Raw genomic sequence first — 18,429 nt, 5'->3', positions numbered from 1 at the left:
CTGCGCCCAAGCTGCACCCGTTCTGCAGGGCGCCCGGACGTCCCATCAGACTGTGGGGACCAATGGCCCAGGTGACAACCCAGAGTACTTCCAGCCCCACAATGTCCTGAGTCTCAGCCAACCACCACATTCTATTAAATAGCCAGACATTTAATGTTCTCAGAACAAATCTGTCCTCTACTATCAGTACATTATGATCCTGAATCACTATAACTTTAAAGTCTATAATTCAACTAATGCTGCCAACAGCACACTGTGGCTGTTTCCGGTCAATGACTGATGGAACTTACTCAACTTGTGCAAAGCGACGAACCTTTTCATACACTTATGATCGCCAAGATTTACCTGAAACAAGGCAGCACAGTCCTTTATTGCCTTTGTAATGAGTGGAGAGAAATGGCTAAAGCAAGGCACCGCGGAATTATCTTCTACAAGCTCAAAGGAGAACTCTGTTCTCGCCTGGGCTGCTCGTCTGGTCCTGGAGAGGCTGACTGGCCCAGCCTGGAGCCACAGTGGCAGGGGCTGGTGGCTGTACCACGGGCAGGGGCTACCACAGCACCCCCGAAACCCCAGGCCGTGGAGGGAGCCCTGCGCCCCCGCCTGGCCAGCTTCTCCACGCACGCGTGGTTCCCGCAGCCCTTCGCCGGGCACCGCCCGTCTCCTTGTGCAACACTGCCCCACCACGGGGAACAGGGTTCAATTCCTGCTTTACTGAAAAAGCTCCTTTTGACATGTAACCCTCTCGGGCCCATCCAGAAACTTATCCTTCTCCAAGTCTGGAGATCTGCTTCAGGGAAGGCGCATCTCTAGAGTTTGCTGTTCTTCTGAAACTGGGACACCAAGCTGAGGACCTGCTCGGACGCTCTGATGCTCTTGGAGCCGAGATAGGCGGTGCTGTTGGCCGCCGTCTCCTCCAGGTAGTACCGGAAGTTGACCATGAGGCCGCAGGAGCCCGTCAGGCCCCGCGGGCTGGTGTCGGCCATCCAGTTGATGCGCCACATGACGGCCCCGTTCTGCAGGTGGAAGTTGGCAACGGGGTTCAGGGCGTAGCCCCGGTGCTTCTCCCCGTACAAGTACCAGGCGCAGAGTCGCATCAAGGGGGCCTGCAGCACCCTGACCAGTTTCTCCGACTTCACCCACTCGTTGCTGCTCAGGAAGGCCTTGAGGGTCTCGCCGACGGGGCCACCGGTGAGCTCGGCGATCTCTCTGCTCTCGTAATCCGTGAAGAGCTCGCTGCGCCCGGGCTCCTTGGCCTGCGTGTTCAGTGACCCCAGCAGCCATTTGGTGAACCCAGGTATGGGGGACAAGCTGGAAAATGCCCCAAGGTGGGGAAACTCCTTCTGTAAAGCACAGTAGGGGTGGGGAGAGGGAGGCAGAGGGAGTGACACAGGCACACATGAGAGAAGTTCAACAGCTATTCACTGACAGGGGACGACCTCCCAGTCCACAACACACAGATGGTGACCTCTGTACGCGGCTTGAGAGTTTACAAAGTGATGTCTGATACAGATAACTTTCCTCCATGCCAAGGACATTCACTGGGAACCCGACGTGTGCCCGGCCCTGCTCTGACCTGGAGGATGGTGTCTCTGTCCAATGTTAGTCACGGGGACAAAACAGGGGCTGGTGAGTTGGGCCTGGCCAAGTCCAGCAGCTGAGCCCCTGAGAAGGGGGACTTGGGCTGTAGTTTTCTGGCTACAGGTCTTGTCTCTTACCAGCCCAGCCTCTCCCCCACACCCAACCATGGTCCCGGACCTCTTTGTGGCACCCAAGGACTCAAGACCACCTGTGGAATGAATGGCTGATTGCCACAGGGGGTATAGAGGACGGGAGAGCAGGAGTTGGCAGAGGGCATTTCTCCCCATCATATAAGGTTTGATCATTATTCAAATTATAAGAAATCTTAACTATCTTTTAAAAAAATCCAATATTTTCACTTATAAAAGTAATACATACCTACTATGGAAATTTTTTTTAAAAGCTTGTGACGGGAAAAAAAAACTGCCATGCTCCACTACTCTGAGATAACCACTCTCAATAGTTTGATAAAGTACAATTCCTTCCAGTCTTCCTTGATGCAATTTCTATATGGGTTGGACATTTATCTGATATCCTGCCTTCTGGATTTATATTGTGAACATCTCATTTTCATTAAAAATTCAAAAACATAACTTTGATGGCAGAATAATATTAAAAGAGATGACTCTAGCATATTTTTTTCAACCACATTCTTTTCGTCAGGCACTTATGGCGGTGCCGTCTTTTGCTTTTATAAATGGCCATGAACGCGAGCGTGTGGCGGGCAGCGCTTTGTGGCCAGGCTGCGCTGGGCCACGGTGTCAGTGCATGTGGCGAGGGGGCTGGGGACCACTGAGAAACAGGGTCTGTGATGAGTTACCCGGGGTCTTCATGGCCTCGGTCCTTTTTATTTATTGCCTTTCTCAGCCTCTTTTCCCTGTCCCTGCCTCGGGCATTAGCACCTTCAGCAGACACCAGAAGAAGCTCATATATTTGTCAGATGTGGCTTGTCATCAACCCTGGGGAAAAGTGGCACCGAGAGTGACACCAGTGAAGCTGCTGCCCAACCAGATCCTGAGGCCTCAGGTCTGAACTGGTTCTGCACGCAAAGTGCATGCGTATTTTATCACCACTCCAGTTGTTCCCTAAGGAAGTGCTGTGGCCTCAGCCACTTATGCTGAAGTGATCCACAGCAGAGCACAGCAAGCTCAGTCGATTAAGAGCAAGTTGATTATTTTACCTAATAGATCCCACTCATCGTACTCTGTCCAAACCCCCTATGAGATACTTTTTTAAAGCCTAGGCCCAGGGTGAAGCTGAATATTTTCATTGTAGGCTGGTTCAAGTGCTTTTTACAGGGCAACAAAGAGAAGAAAGTTATATAAAAAAGCCAACGTTTTTAGCTTCAGGTTGCCTGGTCTAAACTTGGCATCCCTCAGGCAACGAGAAAGCCCAGGGGTCAGAAGGTCTTGGGCATGGGGGTGAGGGTGGCCTGGGGCCAGCCTGGCTAGGTGTGGCCATGGGTTAGAGGCGGTACCTGGGGCAAGTACCCAGCAGTCAGGCAGATACTGGGCCCAAGGGGGAGGAGGAGGACTGCCCCAGGCCGAGGGGGAGGAGGAGGGCTGCCCCAGGCCGCGGGGGAGGAGGAGGACTGCCCCAGGCCGAGGGGGAGGAGGAGGACTGCCCCAGGCCGCGGGGGAGGAGGAGGGCTGCCCCAGGCCGAGGGCACCCCCAGCTTGTGGCTCATGGGCTGGATGCTGGGGACCTTTTTCTCAGCATGATTCCACATCTCCCTGGTAATCTCCCGGCCTCGAGGAACGGCAGAGAGGCGCCTGGCGTTCTCCCTTCCAGCTCTTCTCGTTTTCCCTCGTCCCTAGAAGACCGGAAGGACTGATCTAGACCCCAGAGAGGCCGCAGTGGGAATGGAGGACGTCAAGGCACGCTGGAGACCAGGCCACAGCACTAGTGTGTTCTCCTTCGTGCGCTTACCTGCAGCTCCTTGACGACTCGCTTTATGAGGAAGGTTCCCAGCTCCACACCCTGCAGACCTTGCTGGGTCAAGCTGATGGAATAAAAAATTGCAGCAGCAATTCTGTTCTTATCCTCTGTGTCAGAGGGAGGGCATTCCTTCACTATGGCCTGGAAGACATTGATATTGGTTATGAGGACGGGCCTTGGGGACCTCCCGCCCGCAGCGCACCCCTTAGGAAAGCTCTGGTGGCCCAGGACCGGGAAGAGAGGTCAGCCCTCTCTACTGCGGTGGTGTCTGCTCTGGTCTGAAAGCTCTCTGGAGGCGGAGATTTCACAACTTCTCTTGTCTGGTTGCTCAGTTAAATCATTTCTGCTATTTTGAAATTCTCCTGCAGACTGTGTTGAATAACAATTTGTTCTCTCTTTTTTTTTCTTCTCAGGCCTTTGTCGAAACTGACAATTGCCTACACACTCCTGCACAGCATCCAGAGGGAACACACTAAACCATCAAAGTTGAGTAACTCTATTTCCTTTCACTTTTCTTAAAAGACCTGCTTTTTTCTATCCTTTAGTTATTTTTGCTCCTTTTCTCTGAACTGCAGTTTTCCAGGTTTCTCAGTAAGACATGTACAGTTCTATATAATGTTTCTTTTAGGAAATTTACCTTTTAATGGCTTTTCTATGTAGCTTTTTGATTTTGTGACAAGAGCCTTGCTCTTCCTAAACAGAAACGCGCATTCACACAGACACTGGTGCAAAGCAATCTAAGAAATGACTTGTTCTGGAAAGCCACATACCCAAAGTCTGATTTTACTGGCTCTGATCTTTGATTGCAGGGGTTTTGAACCCTGGTACTCTGAAGGTCACCTGATAATGGTGGAATAGCAGGTGGCTGCCTTTTAGTTTGCTTTGATGCAGGAAACTTCAGCTTACTTTTTTTTTTCATGGGCAGGCACCAAGAATCGAACTGGGGTCTCCGGAATGGCAGGGGAGAACTCTGCCGCTGTGCCACCATCACCCACCCCACAAGCTTACTTTTGAGGAACACATTTAAACTTTTTTGACTTCCATTGGGGATTTGTAGTAGGGGTGCTAATCAGAAGCCAGGGATGGGCTCTTGGAGCCCACGAACTTTCTGAAATTATGTAAATGGGTGGGTTGGCGAATTTCCCCCTGGGAAATCAGATCCTCGGGGCGTGGGGATGGTCCTGTGACCCCAAAAGGCCAAGACCTGCTGCCACAAGGGAAATGGGGTGGATGGGGGGATAGAACGGTGGGCTTTTGAGAGGCCTAAGCCCAGGTGCCCTCTGCTGCACTGTCAGCAGAAGAACTCTGCTTCCAAGGACCGCTCATTTGTGGTTTCCATCTTGTTGAATTATTTCCTTTGCTTCCAAGAAGGCTGTGGGTTGCCAGGTGGCTCCTTGTCGAAAGTTTTCCAGCAATCTCTTTTTAAAGTTTTCAAATAAAAATGAATTTTTCTTTGATTATACAAAGGAGATGTGCATAACATAAAAAAGAGGAAAAATAAATGCAAAAAGAAGAAATCATAAATTACTCCGAGACCTAACACCAATTTCTGCTCTTCTCCATTTAAAAGAAGAACATCATTCCACACCTGTTTTGGTGGCCATCAGTATATATGACTTTCAAACATATTTCTACACGCAGTTATGCATGAGCATGTGCACACACCCACCCACACACTCGCAAGTGGACACGCTTAATTCTACACGCATGGGAGGCCCTTTCCCTTAGGAAACGGGCTGGGTTTGAATACTTATTTACTTGTTCTATGATCTTGGGCAAATCACTAGAGTTCCCTAGGCCCCAGTTTCCTCATTTCTAAAATAATATCAAACTCACAGGGCACTGTGAGCAATTCTGCATGGAATGTGCTCTGTGTCCTCAATAGGTATTATTAATCTTATAAATAAGATTGTACTCTACATGCCATTCTGTAATTGCAGTTTTTAACTCACTTGTATGTTAAGGCTGGCTTTTAAAGTCAGAAGTATACACCTATATCAACATTTAAGTACACACAGAGAAAGCCAATGTACGTGTGGCTGTGCCATATGTAGACGCCACCATTCATTTAACCCAGCCTCTACCGATGGACAGTTAGCCTGCTGTTATCATGTCCAGCCTTTTAAAACCTTAAACAAGGTTGCAAATAATAAGTAGCTGTCTGCACTCCCCAGGATAAATTCCTGAGAGTGGACTTTTTAGGTAAAAAAATAATGCATATTCTATATTTTAATACGTTATCACCCAACTGCCCTGAAAGAGAATGCATTAAGTTTTAGCCCCTCCAAGACCGAGTGAGAGTGATTTCTTTAGACACAAACATCATGAGGAAACGTCTCTGGGGGGTCAAGGGCATCTGCCCATCTGCCCTCCTCAATTTCTAGACGCTCTTGATGAGGAGGAAACTCTGCCCAGGGTCCTTAGTGGTCTGCCCTCACCTGCCCAGCAGCCCCTGCCCTCCCTGCTTTCCCTTCATAAAGATCTGCTCTTGGTTTTCAGACCTGCAATGTGGCCCAGGCTCCCGCTCTGTGCCCGAGCTCCTTCAGGAGAGGACAGGTTTGCAGGAGGCAGGGGCCACTCAGGGACTACTAGTGGGGGCTCTGTAACTGCCACTGAGCTGGCAGAGTTCTGGGCCCATCATCGTGCACGCAAAAAGCTGTGCATTTTTCAATCATGGCTCTTTTAAAAGCCCTGATAGACATTTCACAAATGCTGCAGAGGTGAACCATGCACCCTTCTCTCTGCCCTCCCCTGCTTCACAAAAATGTTCTATAACAGACTTCAGCCTTCCTCCAGCAAAATCAGTGCACCCAGATGAATGCTTTTCACATTCCATTACTTTTCATATACTACATTCCTACAGAGTATAGCTACAGATTTGGAGATTTTATTTAACCAATGCAAAAATCCATAAGAATCCAAAGCAGTTTCTTTGGGGAGGGGGGGGCAGGACTAAAAGAAGTAAAGACGACTATGGAGCTGGGGGGCGGCTATCTGATGTCAACTTGAGGGTGGAGGTACCTGGATGTTGCTGGAGATGTCACTGGTCAAGGCCACGTGCAAAACGACCAGGGGCTCCCCAGGGGTCGAACAGTGAGAAAAAAAATAACATCTTCTGTATGGCCCAACCCTTCGCTTCATATCCATCCAGTTCTTTACAGGATGCACAGCCTCAGACCTGACAAGAAAAGCAGGAAAAGATCCCTGAAAAAAGTATCATTCACTAGTTAAATAACGACTGCCGATTCCTATTCATATTATCTATTCAAGTGTAATAAAGCCTTTAAAAACAGCTTTAATTGTCACTTCAGGAAAATCCAAAGAAAATCATTTTAATGTGAAACAGCACCAAGAGGAACTACAATACTACAATTAATGACCACATTACATGCAAAATTGGGCTCTAATTCTTAAATACCAAGTGTTAAGTCAAGTTTGTGGGGCTCTTGGGAGTCATTTATGCAGCAAAATTGAACTCAGAAACCTAATCAAATGTGCAGCCACCAAACATTCTTTTTATTTCTTTTGGATCCCTGCAGTTTGGGATCCATGTCACTGCTGCAAACACAGCCCTCCCTGCCCCCTTGTGTCTGGTAACCCTGTCCAGCCCTACTCCGTGTCGGCAGGTAAAACAGCAGTGGCACGCCGTCCCTTTGCGTGTGCAGTGTCTCCAATACTGCAGCATCTTTCAAGCCTTAAAATTTCGTGAGACAGGTGAATGTGAAGATTCTGAGTGGAAGCAGACGTCTGGCTGTGTGGACTGCTGTGACGTGCTGGCCTGGGTTTCATGGAGTCTGGGAGTGTGTGTAATCACGCATGATGTAGTTATTCCAGAGATTTTATCCAAGGGAGTCGTATCAATTGGATGAAATCAATGCTGCTTTGATTACTAACACCAATACCTGGCCCAGGGAATGTGTACAACTGCTGGGGGGCCCTTTCCCAGGGGCGCAGGGGTGGGCCTGCTGGCTCCAGCTACGAGGCCAGCTGTGAGACACAGGTGGGGATAACCCATGGCCTGGTCGGGGCCAAGTGCTCCCTTCTCTCTGCCACGACCTCAGCATGACCCGCCACGATGGCCACACTCGGGGGAACTATGTTGGGTTTTGTTCGCTTTGAAATAAAATGTACATGTGAAGGGAAACCGGCTTTCAGCTAAAATATGAGAAAGTGAAAAGCTATTACTTACTCGCTGATTTTCTGCAGCACCTCGCAGGGAGAGTGCCAGGTGACCCGCTCCAGGTTCAGGAAGCCTGAAGAAAACCATTCCGAGAGCATGCACTTCAGCACTCCGTTCATCTCCTGGGGGGACACGATACAGCAGATCACGCTACACGGGACCACGCCAGCCCCGGCCACAGGGCTGCCCACGGGATGACAGGGCCAAGTGCCGTGTGAAGGACAGCGGCCCGCAGGACAGGTCTCCCAGCAGCTGGCGCTGAAGGAGTGCCACTGAGGCCTGATCCCAAGCCAGGCGAGGCTCTAATTCAGCTCTCTAACTTAGACGGAACTATTTCAGTTTGCAAGATACCTGGACGGGAATACCCAGTGTGACCTAAGTTGCCCAAATCAAATATATGTCAATTCATTTACTATAGAGAACAAAATCCCCCAAAAGTGAATATGACAGTGAAAGGTGCATTCCAAAGAAACGCTAACCTGGACAGTCCACATCCTCTCAGGAACATCCTTTAATTTGCCAAACAATTCTTAGCTCCCTAAGAGAAATAAGTACTTGGTTCCAGGCACCACATTTCACCAATCTTAAGATGCACAAATACAAAAGTCAGGACAACTCTTTCAAATGATGGTGGGCCACAGTTTAACGAGCAGCCTTTTTATTCCATCGTAGTGGGCATAAAATAATAGTGCCTAACAATCATCGCATTTTAGATTTCATGGACTAATTTTATTCTAATTTCATTTTGCTTATCTTATCTACTTCCAAAAATGACTTGAGTCTGTTTTACCAGCCGGTGAAACTGAAGCCTTCACAGCAAGAATAAAAGATTAAGAGGTGCATGAAGAAAGGAGGGGGAGCAGGAACAGAAATGTCTCAGTTTAGGACCACAGGTGCACCTAAGCAGTGAGTTTCCTGACAGCCAGAGCAAGGAGAGAGGACGTCCAAGGGAGCAGACAGGCTGCTTGTTCTCCAATAGCTGCTTTCCATTTCTTCAGAATTAATCAAAGCCTCATTTTTTACCTAGGCGCACAGCTATCCAGATGGAGCCTGCACTGTACTAGGGGCAATTATGTTAGTTCCGGCCAATGAGATGTAAGTATAGTGTCCCACAGAAGCTTCTAGAACTTTCTATAAAGGACAGCTGGAATAGGCCTTTTGCCCATCTTCTTTGTCCCTCCCTCCTGAATGCAGGTTGGAAAGCGGCGTGATGGCTAGAGCCAGAGCAGCCATTTTGGGCCACGAGATGAGCTTGGGGATGAAGGTCACTCAGAGCCACAAGACAGATGTGGCGCAGATTCACACCTGCTACCCTACGGACTTTTATATGAGAGAAAAACTTCTCTATTATTCAAACTACTATTATTTGGGGTCTGTTATTCATAGATGAACCATATACTAGCAGATATAGTGATTTTCCTATCAAATAGCACACATCTCTGTAAATCTGGTATAGAACTGATCTTAAGAATTTTTGCACAAGGATCACAAAGAATGCAAAGTCTTACAAAAGCTGTAAAAATGTTACAGGGCCACTTCACATTTCACTCCCTGGTAAAGCTAAAAGGACTCATCTGAGGAAAGTTGCAGGTGTGGGGCTAGTGGCTCAAAGATGTTGGAAAGACAAGTGATCCATCTTTAAACAGTTAAGTCCAAGGGCATGGAAGAGGCCACGGATGAGCTGTGTGATTCCATGGGTGGGATGGGGGGTGGGGGGTAAACATAGGACCAGCTGGTGGAAGCCACAGAACATCAAGCTTCAACTTGATTAATGCAAAGGAGAACTTTTTAAAAGTTAGATTGATTCAAGGACAGACTCCTAGGAGAGTAAGTGGTAAGCTTCACCGCTGGAAGGGATAAAGCACAGGAGAGACAAGAACTCACTAGAGCTGTTTAAAGGATGTAAGCATCAAACGGGTGGTTGGACCAGATGACCTTTACAATTCCTTTTAACTTTAGATCTATAATAATTATCTGTATCTAATCTCCTTTACTAGGTTCTAAAGTCCAAAAGGGCAGAGGCCACTCTGATTTATTTCTATAACTTCCAAAGCATAGGGTGAAGGTGCTTTCCACATGGAAGATGGTTAATAGATTGCTATTGAATGGAAAAAAAAAGAAAGAAAAACTGGAAGAATGGTGATCAGGAAGCAGCAGGAAGGGAGGATAAGAAATATCCACTAGGTAATGTAGAATGACTTTTAAAAACTGTATTTATTGTGTCTGCTCACAAAGGGTAAACTCCTCCAGGGATCAGGTCCTGGAAGCCATGGATGCAAACACAAAAACAATATCTTGCATACAACTTCCTGGGGCTCCTGGACCCTCTTAAACTCATCTGGGGATCATCTCCATGGACTCTAGGTTCGAATTTCTGCATTAAATGGTGAGGAATGGACTCATTAAGCACCACCTATGAGGTGCTGGCATTTCAGCTACATTGGAAAGAGCTGGCTGCAGTGGTACTTACGGAAGCATCTGCCTTCTATTTTGGGCTATTAAATGTGACGTGGCACGTGGAAGCTGGAATGTAGGTTAAAGGCTGGAAGTCTCCAGGGCGAAGTCTTGTGCCTGCAGCCAGCTGCTCGGGCTGGAAAGGAGCCTGGGCAGCAGCAAGGGCAGCGGGTCAGAAACCACAGGACGGAGGGAAACCACTTCTGCTTTACACTCATGAACTCAACAACTGCACTATCTCGGGGACAGGAGAGCAGGCATTAGTTCTCTGAGCAGGGGAGTCACACGAAGCTCCTCTGACTTCTCTGCCAGGGAGGAGGTCTCTGACCTGCAGAGAAAAGCTTCACGTCTCCCCCCAGCGTCCTCGAAGTCTATGCTAAGTCAGGACTCTACCCTCACTGGTATATGAAGAAAAGTTTCTTCCCAGGGCCCAGAAGCCCCAGGAGGGAAGGGATTAAAAACCTTTGGAAAGAGGAATATTGCAGAGGCTGAAGGACTGCAGGTACAATTTCACGCAGGTTAAGAGGCCACGCCCAGGTGACTGGGGCATACACTCCTGTCTTCAAATAAGTTCCCCTTGCCTAGCCAAGCACAGAATTTACTAGAAGCAATAAGAAGCGCTATAGTAACTTACAAGCAGGACAAGCCCACCAAAAGTGGTGGCATGAAAAGATGCCCACCATAGCTGGGCATGAGTACTGTGTCCACCGCGGGCTGAGTGCCTCCCTGCAAGCTTGCAGACTGCTCACTTCACTGCCACTTGTATGCTCAAATCGCCCAGCAAGACGCCCTTGCTCTATCTAAATGCCAGTTTCCCTTGAGCATCCATCTACCCTGGGCTGAGCATTGCATTCACGGCTCCACCTCTGTCCCTTGCTTTTGGGATGCCCTACCTGAAATTGGGTCTAGCAAGGTTCAGAGGGTGAACTTCTGAGGGCCATTGACGGCCTACTCACCTGGTCTCATCCTGGAGCTAGGGCCACGTTCTACTTCCGTGCAGTGCAGCCCATTCTATCCCTGGTCACCCCCAACCAAGCAGATCTGACCGTGTTTCCACGCCCATCCAAACGATGGAACATGATTCCTGGAAACTGTCCCCTTCCATTCTACTCAGAGTAAACCCCTCCCTTAGGCCCTCCAGCCCTCTGTCCGTCACTTTAAAACAGAGCACATACTGCCTGATGTTGGGGTCTTTCCAGAGGCTGAGCTCAGGGTGGTCCAAGCCTTCCTTTTCCTCCTCATAGGGTGAGCCCTCCTCCTCCTCATAGGGTGAGCCCTCCTCCTCCTCATAGGGTGAGCCCTCCTCCTCCTCATAGGGTGAGCCCTCCTCCTCCTCATAGGGTGAGCCCTCCTCCTCCTCATAGGGTGAGTCCTCCTCCTCCTCATAGGGTGAGCCCTCCTCCTCCTCATAGGGTGAGCCCTCCTCCTCCTCATAGGGTGAGCCCTCCTCCTCCTCATAGGGTGAGTCCTCCTCCTCCTCATAGGGTGAGCCCTCCTCCTCCTCATAGGGTGAGTCCTCCTCCTCTAGGTCCATATCTGTGGCCAGTTGGCTCTTTTAACTAAAGAGGACTTCCTGAAGACTTGTAGGCAAACTCTGCCACCTTTCTCTCCTCTTCCTTCACTTGTTTGTCCATGCCCTACTACATCTAGTCCCTCTGACCCCAGAACTGGAAAACGTGGTCCTGTGAGGGCACGAGTGGCAAGACACACCCAGAAACCTTTAGCTTGTGTTCCATCAGGATGTTTTCACAAACGGGGGAAGGAATGTGACGGGGCGTTGGTCGGGAGCGGCTGACAAAACAGTCTTCTGTCTTCCTTTAGACAGCAATCTGCTGTGGATGAGATTCTTGGATTGGCCCCTAACAAGCAGCTCTTCCAACGTCAACACTAGCCTACACTTTCGGACGTTGTCTCCTGGGGTCCCTACTACACCCTGAAGACCGGTTCTTCTCTAGGCAGGTTTCCGGGCTGCTACCCTGGGACCTAACAGACCACGACGGGCCAACTGCCACTTGGGGATGTCACCCAGGTCAGACACCAGAGCCCTTCCCGTGGGTCACCCTGGTCCCGGGCCACATCCAAGGTTGTCTGTCGTGGCTGTGCGGGAGCCTGCAAAGAAAACGCCCTCTCCACGTACGGCGACAGCCAGGATCCAAACCCACTGCCAAGGCCGCTCCACCAAGAACACGCCTAAGTTGCTTTCATGGGTTGGGCCATGTTGACTAAAAATATGATTACAGGTTCAAGTGACACGTAGATAGACTGAGCCCCGAGAGCAGATCCCAGGAGTACAAGCACCCGAAGAACTAGGCCACCTAGTAGCTGTGAGAGGAGTCCAGAGAGGCAACTCTTCAGTGTCCTCCTGGGTGGATGCCTCTCACTTCCGGTGAATACCTGCGTCAAGGGTCACTCGTCACCCTTCGGGGGCCAAGCAGGAGAGCATTTCTTAGCAAGGTGTCAGAGAAGAGGCTGATGCCCTGTGGGTCACTGGTCTTAGCTGCACCTTAAACACCTGAGCTACGTCCACGAACTGCCCAGAGGGCACAGGCCTTCTCTTATACTGGGGATTCAACTCTGGTTCACTGGGGATTTTACCTCTAAGAAACTTAACTCCTCAGCTCAAACGGTCCTTCAGAAATGTCTTTGGAGCAAAACAAAAAGCCAATAAACCACACACGACACCCTGGAGGCAGGTCTGGGCCCAGCAGAGCTCCAACCACACAGCCACCACCCACAGGGCATTCTGCCCCTCTGCTGAGGACTTTGGCCCTTCGGAGGGAGTCACATTGGGCTAACATTAGCTCTCATCTGCCACATTCCTCTTCTGCCACCAGTGACTGCACTTTAGAGACGGGAAGACAGAAGCACCGAGAACAAGCAGTGGGCTTGGAAGTCAGGGTCTCTGAGTGTCCCCACTTCATGAAAGAACATGCAAAATCAAACTTATTTCTATAAAAAGGTCACACATCCAGGCATATTAACAAGCCTCTGAGCTCAGGCAGACCTTCTATAGAGGAAAAGAAGCATTTTTTTAAAAGAACATTTAATCTTATAAACAAAGGAACCTTTTACAGAGGAAAAGAAGAATTTATTTTTTTAAAAGCATGTTTTATCTTGCAAACAAAGGGTGCTATGAGATTTCTGGTGGGGCTAAGCTGCTTAACAGATTTCATAATCACTTCCCAAACTAAACCATTCAGCTATTATTCTACTTTCTACAGGTTAAAATGGGGGGTTTTGTGGTCACAGAAGTCAAGGATATTGACAATGACCTTCTCTAAAAGTTCCTTAATTAAACACTAAAAACTCCCTTCTGGGAATAAATCAATTAAGGTCAATAATTTACTGTAATTCAAAGGTTCCAACACACATACATGGAATGAATACACCCCAGGAGTGGAGGCTTATAAAGACCTTTTCACCAGTGTTCATTTCCTCTGTGCCACAGATTTGTTATCTCAAAAAAAACAGAGCACAGATATTTGACGTTTGCCAGGTTGTAAAACTTTCTTCAAAACAATACTTGTACCTTCCCAGTAAGGAGACTTGACACTGACTCTGAACTTCCTACTGAAGAGATTAAGGAAACCCCCAGGGAGAGAAGCGAAACTTCATCATATTTAAAATGTCCAAGGAAGGAGAACCACCCCAGCCTGGTCACATGCTGAGCTACACTTGTGATGGAAACGTCAGTCTTCCAGATTCTTCCCAAACTGTCAATACTAACTCTTGGTCAGAGAGCCAAGGCCTCGGCAAACCACTTCCTCATTTGTAAACCAGACTTTCAGCAAACCTCCAATACATCCTTAGGGCACTTCTCAGAACAGAAGCAGGCTGACCCTGAGCTCACAGACTCATCTCACTGGGGAGCCAACTGGCCCAGGAGAGTTGAACGGTTTAGTTTAAACCACCTAAAATCACAGCACTCATTAATGGACGGCAAAGACAGGACTGGAAACCAGCCCGTCCCTACCCCGCAATTCCTCCAGTCTACCCACTGTCCTGGCAAATACCCAATCAGCATCATTGTGCGGCCTCACATTTGCCACATGCTCTGCAGGGGCCTTTGGCACCCCGAAGGACGCAGGAAACAGAGACCCGCGACAGGGAGCATGTCCAGGGTAAATGCCCGGGACCGGGTGCACAGCAGAGCCCCCGGGAAGCAGTGCTTTCTCCCTCAGATGTATCAAGCACGTTCAGGGACCAATCAAGGAGTGTACACGTGTGTTGGTCTGCCGTGCACCCGCGTGCTGGGTGGCTGTGTGCATGCACGTGGTGAGTGCTGGGGCCTGGGGCGGTCACCACTGAAGCCGAGCACTGGGTAAGCTATGCGGGACATGTCAGCAGCTGTCGTGGCCCGTTGGGGTCCCCATGCCTGCTCCGTAGCCTTGGGAGTCAAGCATCTGGTGCTTTCTAATGCCGAATTCCTAATAACGACACATCAACCACATCTCCTCTTTAATTTGGACGTAAAAATCCAGAATGAACTCAAAGAAATGGAGTAAAAAAGGTCTGTACATATGGGGATAGGTGACAATGTGAGATCTCAGTTGGCAATTTCTAAGGATAGATTTTAAAAGCTCTAGTCTCAGTGATTTCAATGATAAAGGTCCAAAGAAAGATTTTTATTTTTTATTTTTTTTGGTAACTAAGTAAAGCAAAAGAGAAGGGAGTGAAAAGTTAGCTCCTAACAAGTTATATGTACTGATTATGAGGACAGTGTTTCCACGGAGAGTTAGAAAAGGTGTAAAAAGCAACCAGAAGAGTCTTCTGCGTCAAATGTGTTTACACTATGTGCAGAGACCAAGCCTTGGCTCTCATCACTCGTTCTACATGTATTATCTTTACTCCACACAGCTCTGAACTAGTCTGCAGGGCTTTTCACAACACACTTACATGCATGGGTTCCCCTGGCTTCAAGAGCAAGGGCATTTATGCACACTCGGGACCTGGCCCTGTGCCAATCTTTTCTCTCCCAGCAAGGTCAAGCCCAATGTCACAGCTTTCATTTGCCATGACTGTCCTTCTTGATGCTGTGATAACAGCTTGCTCATGTGGGGATGAACGGGATGCATTCAGGAATGATCACAGACCCGGAGGATTTAGAACTGGATGGGACGTTAGGAATTACTGGGGACCAGAGCAGACTGACTCTGCCGAGGGCTGGCCTAGTGTCTGATGTTATGACTCTCAGCTGTACAGAAACCTTCAGGCCCTTCTCAGCTTCTTCCTAGGCTCAGAACTCTCTAACAGTAGAGCAGTCTGACCTTAAGACAACATTTGGCAAAATATCAGTGTAGCGAGTTTTTCCCATGGCCGGGCCAAGAGTCTATCTTGATAATCCATTCATTGTTTTGCTGTGCGCGACATTTAAGACAAGTTTCCTACTGCTCGAGGAGCTGACCATCTACTTGGGGAGAGAATATATTTCAACTAGTAAATCATGTGACTAACGTGAGGGGTACAGGCAACACGTTTTGAAACTCAGAATTGGGCAACACCACACTGAGCTGGAAGGGTTGGTTAAAGTTTAGTCAAGGAGCTGGGGCTGGAGGTAGCTTTTAAAATGGGGTTGGGATTCTCATAGGACCCCCAAGCAGAAATCACAGCCATGTGGGTTTGGGAACTTCGAATCCAAGAATCATCTTGGCAGGAAAGGAGGGTCTGTGGAGGGGAGCAATGGTTTGAGGTACAACAAAAAGACCAAAGGAAAGATATCGTGTTACCCTCCTGGCAGTAGAGGCTTGATGGTGTTCCAACAAGGAAGTAAAGAATGGATCTGAGAAGCAAGGGGCACTGAAATAGCTCCTAAGCTAGAAGCTTATATAGTCTTAGAAGGAGTGAACACAATCACAATGAGAGCATATTACCTCCTGGTTCGGGTAGACACAATAAAACAAGGCCAGTCGTTAGCTGGGTGACTTGACTAGACAAGCTTTGTCTTGCTCTCCAGTTCAAAAAGAAAGGCAAATTCCAAGAAAACAATCCATTGGAGACTTAAACGATCAACTCTAAGAGCCAATATGCAATGATGAAGCATACAAGTTTGGAGCTGTCAAGGCTGAGCGTGAGTTCTGGCTCTCACTACTTTGTGCCTGGGGCACTGTACCTGTAACAGCTCCCTAAAGGCTGATTAAATGAGCAAGTGCATGAAAAGCACTTACCACCCAGGGCACCTGCCACACAGAGGCAGTTATTAAGTGTTAACTCTTTCTATGCTAGAGTGGAAGCTTCTTGACTAAGTGACCTTGGAGCACACCTGGCACAGGATGTACACTCAATGACTATGCATTGGCCAAATGGATGGATGATTTCATTCTGGGGAGAGGTGATATTTTACTTAATTCTTAAGCCTTCCAGGCAGTAAGAATTAAGTTTCAGAAAAACCACTTTGGAGGACTGGTCCCTGCTTCAAGGGAAGAAGGTATGCTTAGATTGCAGACTAAACTCAACCCTCCTTGAGAGGAATCAGATGGGAATGCACAGGGGATGTCAGCAGTGTGTGGAACACGATGGCTCAGCCTTTCACTCTAGGCTGGAGCCAGGAACTCAGTCAGTTCAAGAGTAAAAGAATCCATGATTGATTTGGTGATGGTGAAATTAGCAAATGTAGGCTGGGTGTCAGTCTGGGACTCTTAGGGCTGAAGGTAGCTAAAACTGTAAATTTATCAACTGTTTCAAGAAGTCACATCCCACTTTCATAATTAAAAATTAATCCCATCCTTAACTATACCCATTTTATTTCACATAAGGCTAAGTAGCCAAGAAAGATTACAAAGTTTCTGGTAATCACCATAACTCTAATAGCATGCTGGAGTGATGAAGTGTAGTGCAAACAATGTGAGGTTTGAGGGGCCGATAGGAGAAAAACAGCTATTTGCTCTGAGTGCTTGGACAAGTCACACAACCTAAACATCTTATTTCCCGGACAGTAAAAGCAGATACACATATGACCCACTTATGACTGAGGCAATGACTGTGGAACTATTTTGCCTATGTTACAATTCTTAAATGAATTATGTAACACTAAAAGATTATAAAAGGACCCTATTCAGCTATAGGTAATCCACCAAGTCATAATTACTTACTCAAATTTAAAAGTATGTATTTGCACCCAATATGAGCTCCCCCTGATTACCTGGATAAGTCATCAGGTTTTAGGGTTTGAAGTTAAGACAGTCTGATCAAATTTATGCAGCAGGGGGAAGGCCAGATGCATCAACACTCCCAGACGAGAGGGCCTGAGTTCTAGCCATCCTCGTGCAGCTCATGAAACTTCTCAGGACATATGCCTTGTACGTGGTAGGTGCTACATCAACTTTTGCTGACACATTCAGGTTCTCAGAAGGCTGCCTAGTGCTCAGTTCAGTACTTGTTCAAGTACACCTCGCTTCAGCTAAAGGAAGGCTACATGGAGCCCGCCAAGTGCGTACGGGGCTTAAACACAGCCAAGTATACCGTGTGTCTAGCAAGCACCGTTATACGTGAGGACCCGGGACCGCAAGCGACCAGAGGACTAGAGGGAAGCAGGGGTACGCTCCGACGAGGTGAGGACTCAGAAAGCCTGGGAAGGATGGGGACGGGATTTGGGGTGCTGGAACTCAGGGCGACGTGCGCGCGGCTTCAGGCAAAGGAAAGCGGAGTGCTTGGGGCTTGAGGGGCAGGTGAGAGGTACACAAAGAGGGCTGCCAAAAGGCCCGCGGACCCGGGCGCAGGGCGAAAGCGCGGCCCGGGCAGGGCCTTACCCGGACGTGCGGCCCGTCCACCAGCCGGAGGGCCTGCGCCTCCAGCAGGTCGGCCCGCAGCTGCACCAGGAAGCGCACGCCGCCGTCCAGCTTGCTGATGTGGTGGAAGAGGCCGCGGTAGCGCGGCACCAGCGCGTAGCGCAGCCGGTCCTCCGCCTGCAGCAGCACCGCCGCCTCCCGCGGCTGCTGGCGCAGCTGGAGCACGCCGGCGCTCTGCTCGGCCACCTGACCGTGGTCCACGCCGAAGCCGCGCGCCAGGCGGCCCAGCAGGTCGGCCCGCTCGGCTGTCTCGGCCAGGCCGCCGTAGAAGCTTACGAAGTCCGCGCACTGGCCCTCGGCGGGCGCCGGCGTCTTCTCGCGCAGCTCGTAGGCCGGCGTCTGCGGCACGGCGCGGCGCAGCAGCTCGTCCATGGTCCGCTCCAGGTCGCCAGCCGGCCCCGCGCACCCGCTCGCCCGCCGGGGCCCCGACGGCCGCGCTGGGAGCCGCAGCTGGAGGAGACGCCGCGCCGCCGGGCCTGGCCTGAGGCCTTGCAT

At 49.3% G+C, this 18,429-nt stretch overlaps 1 protein-coding gene across 1 annotated transcript; it reads right to left on the bottom strand.

Annotated features, from left to right (window-relative positions):
- Positions 1 to 129: 129 nt before the first annotated feature.
- Positions 130 to 18,429, bottom strand: MLYCD (malonyl-CoA decarboxylase). Its single transcript, XM_077133154.1, has 5 exons — positions 17,896 to 18,429; positions 7,706 to 7,818; positions 6,538 to 6,694; positions 3,508 to 3,657; positions 130 to 1,340 (listed from the first exon to the last, which is right to left on the bottom strand). Exons 1-5 carry the CDS (start codon positions 18,427 to 18,429, stop codon positions 807 to 809), a joined length of 1,488 nt encoding a protein of 495 aa, XP_076989269.1. The 3' UTR covers positions 130 to 806.

This window comes from Tamandua tetradactyla, chromosome 16 (assembly GCF_023851605.1).
Source record: "Tamandua tetradactyla isolate mTamTet1 chromosome 16, mTamTet1.pri, whole genome shotgun sequence".
Classification (NCBI taxonomy): Eukaryota; Metazoa; Chordata; class Mammalia; order Pilosa; family Myrmecophagidae; genus Tamandua; species Tamandua tetradactyla.
The sequence above is the reverse complement of the archived record's forward strand: the minus strand, read 5'-3'. Positions and strand labels throughout refer to the sequence as shown.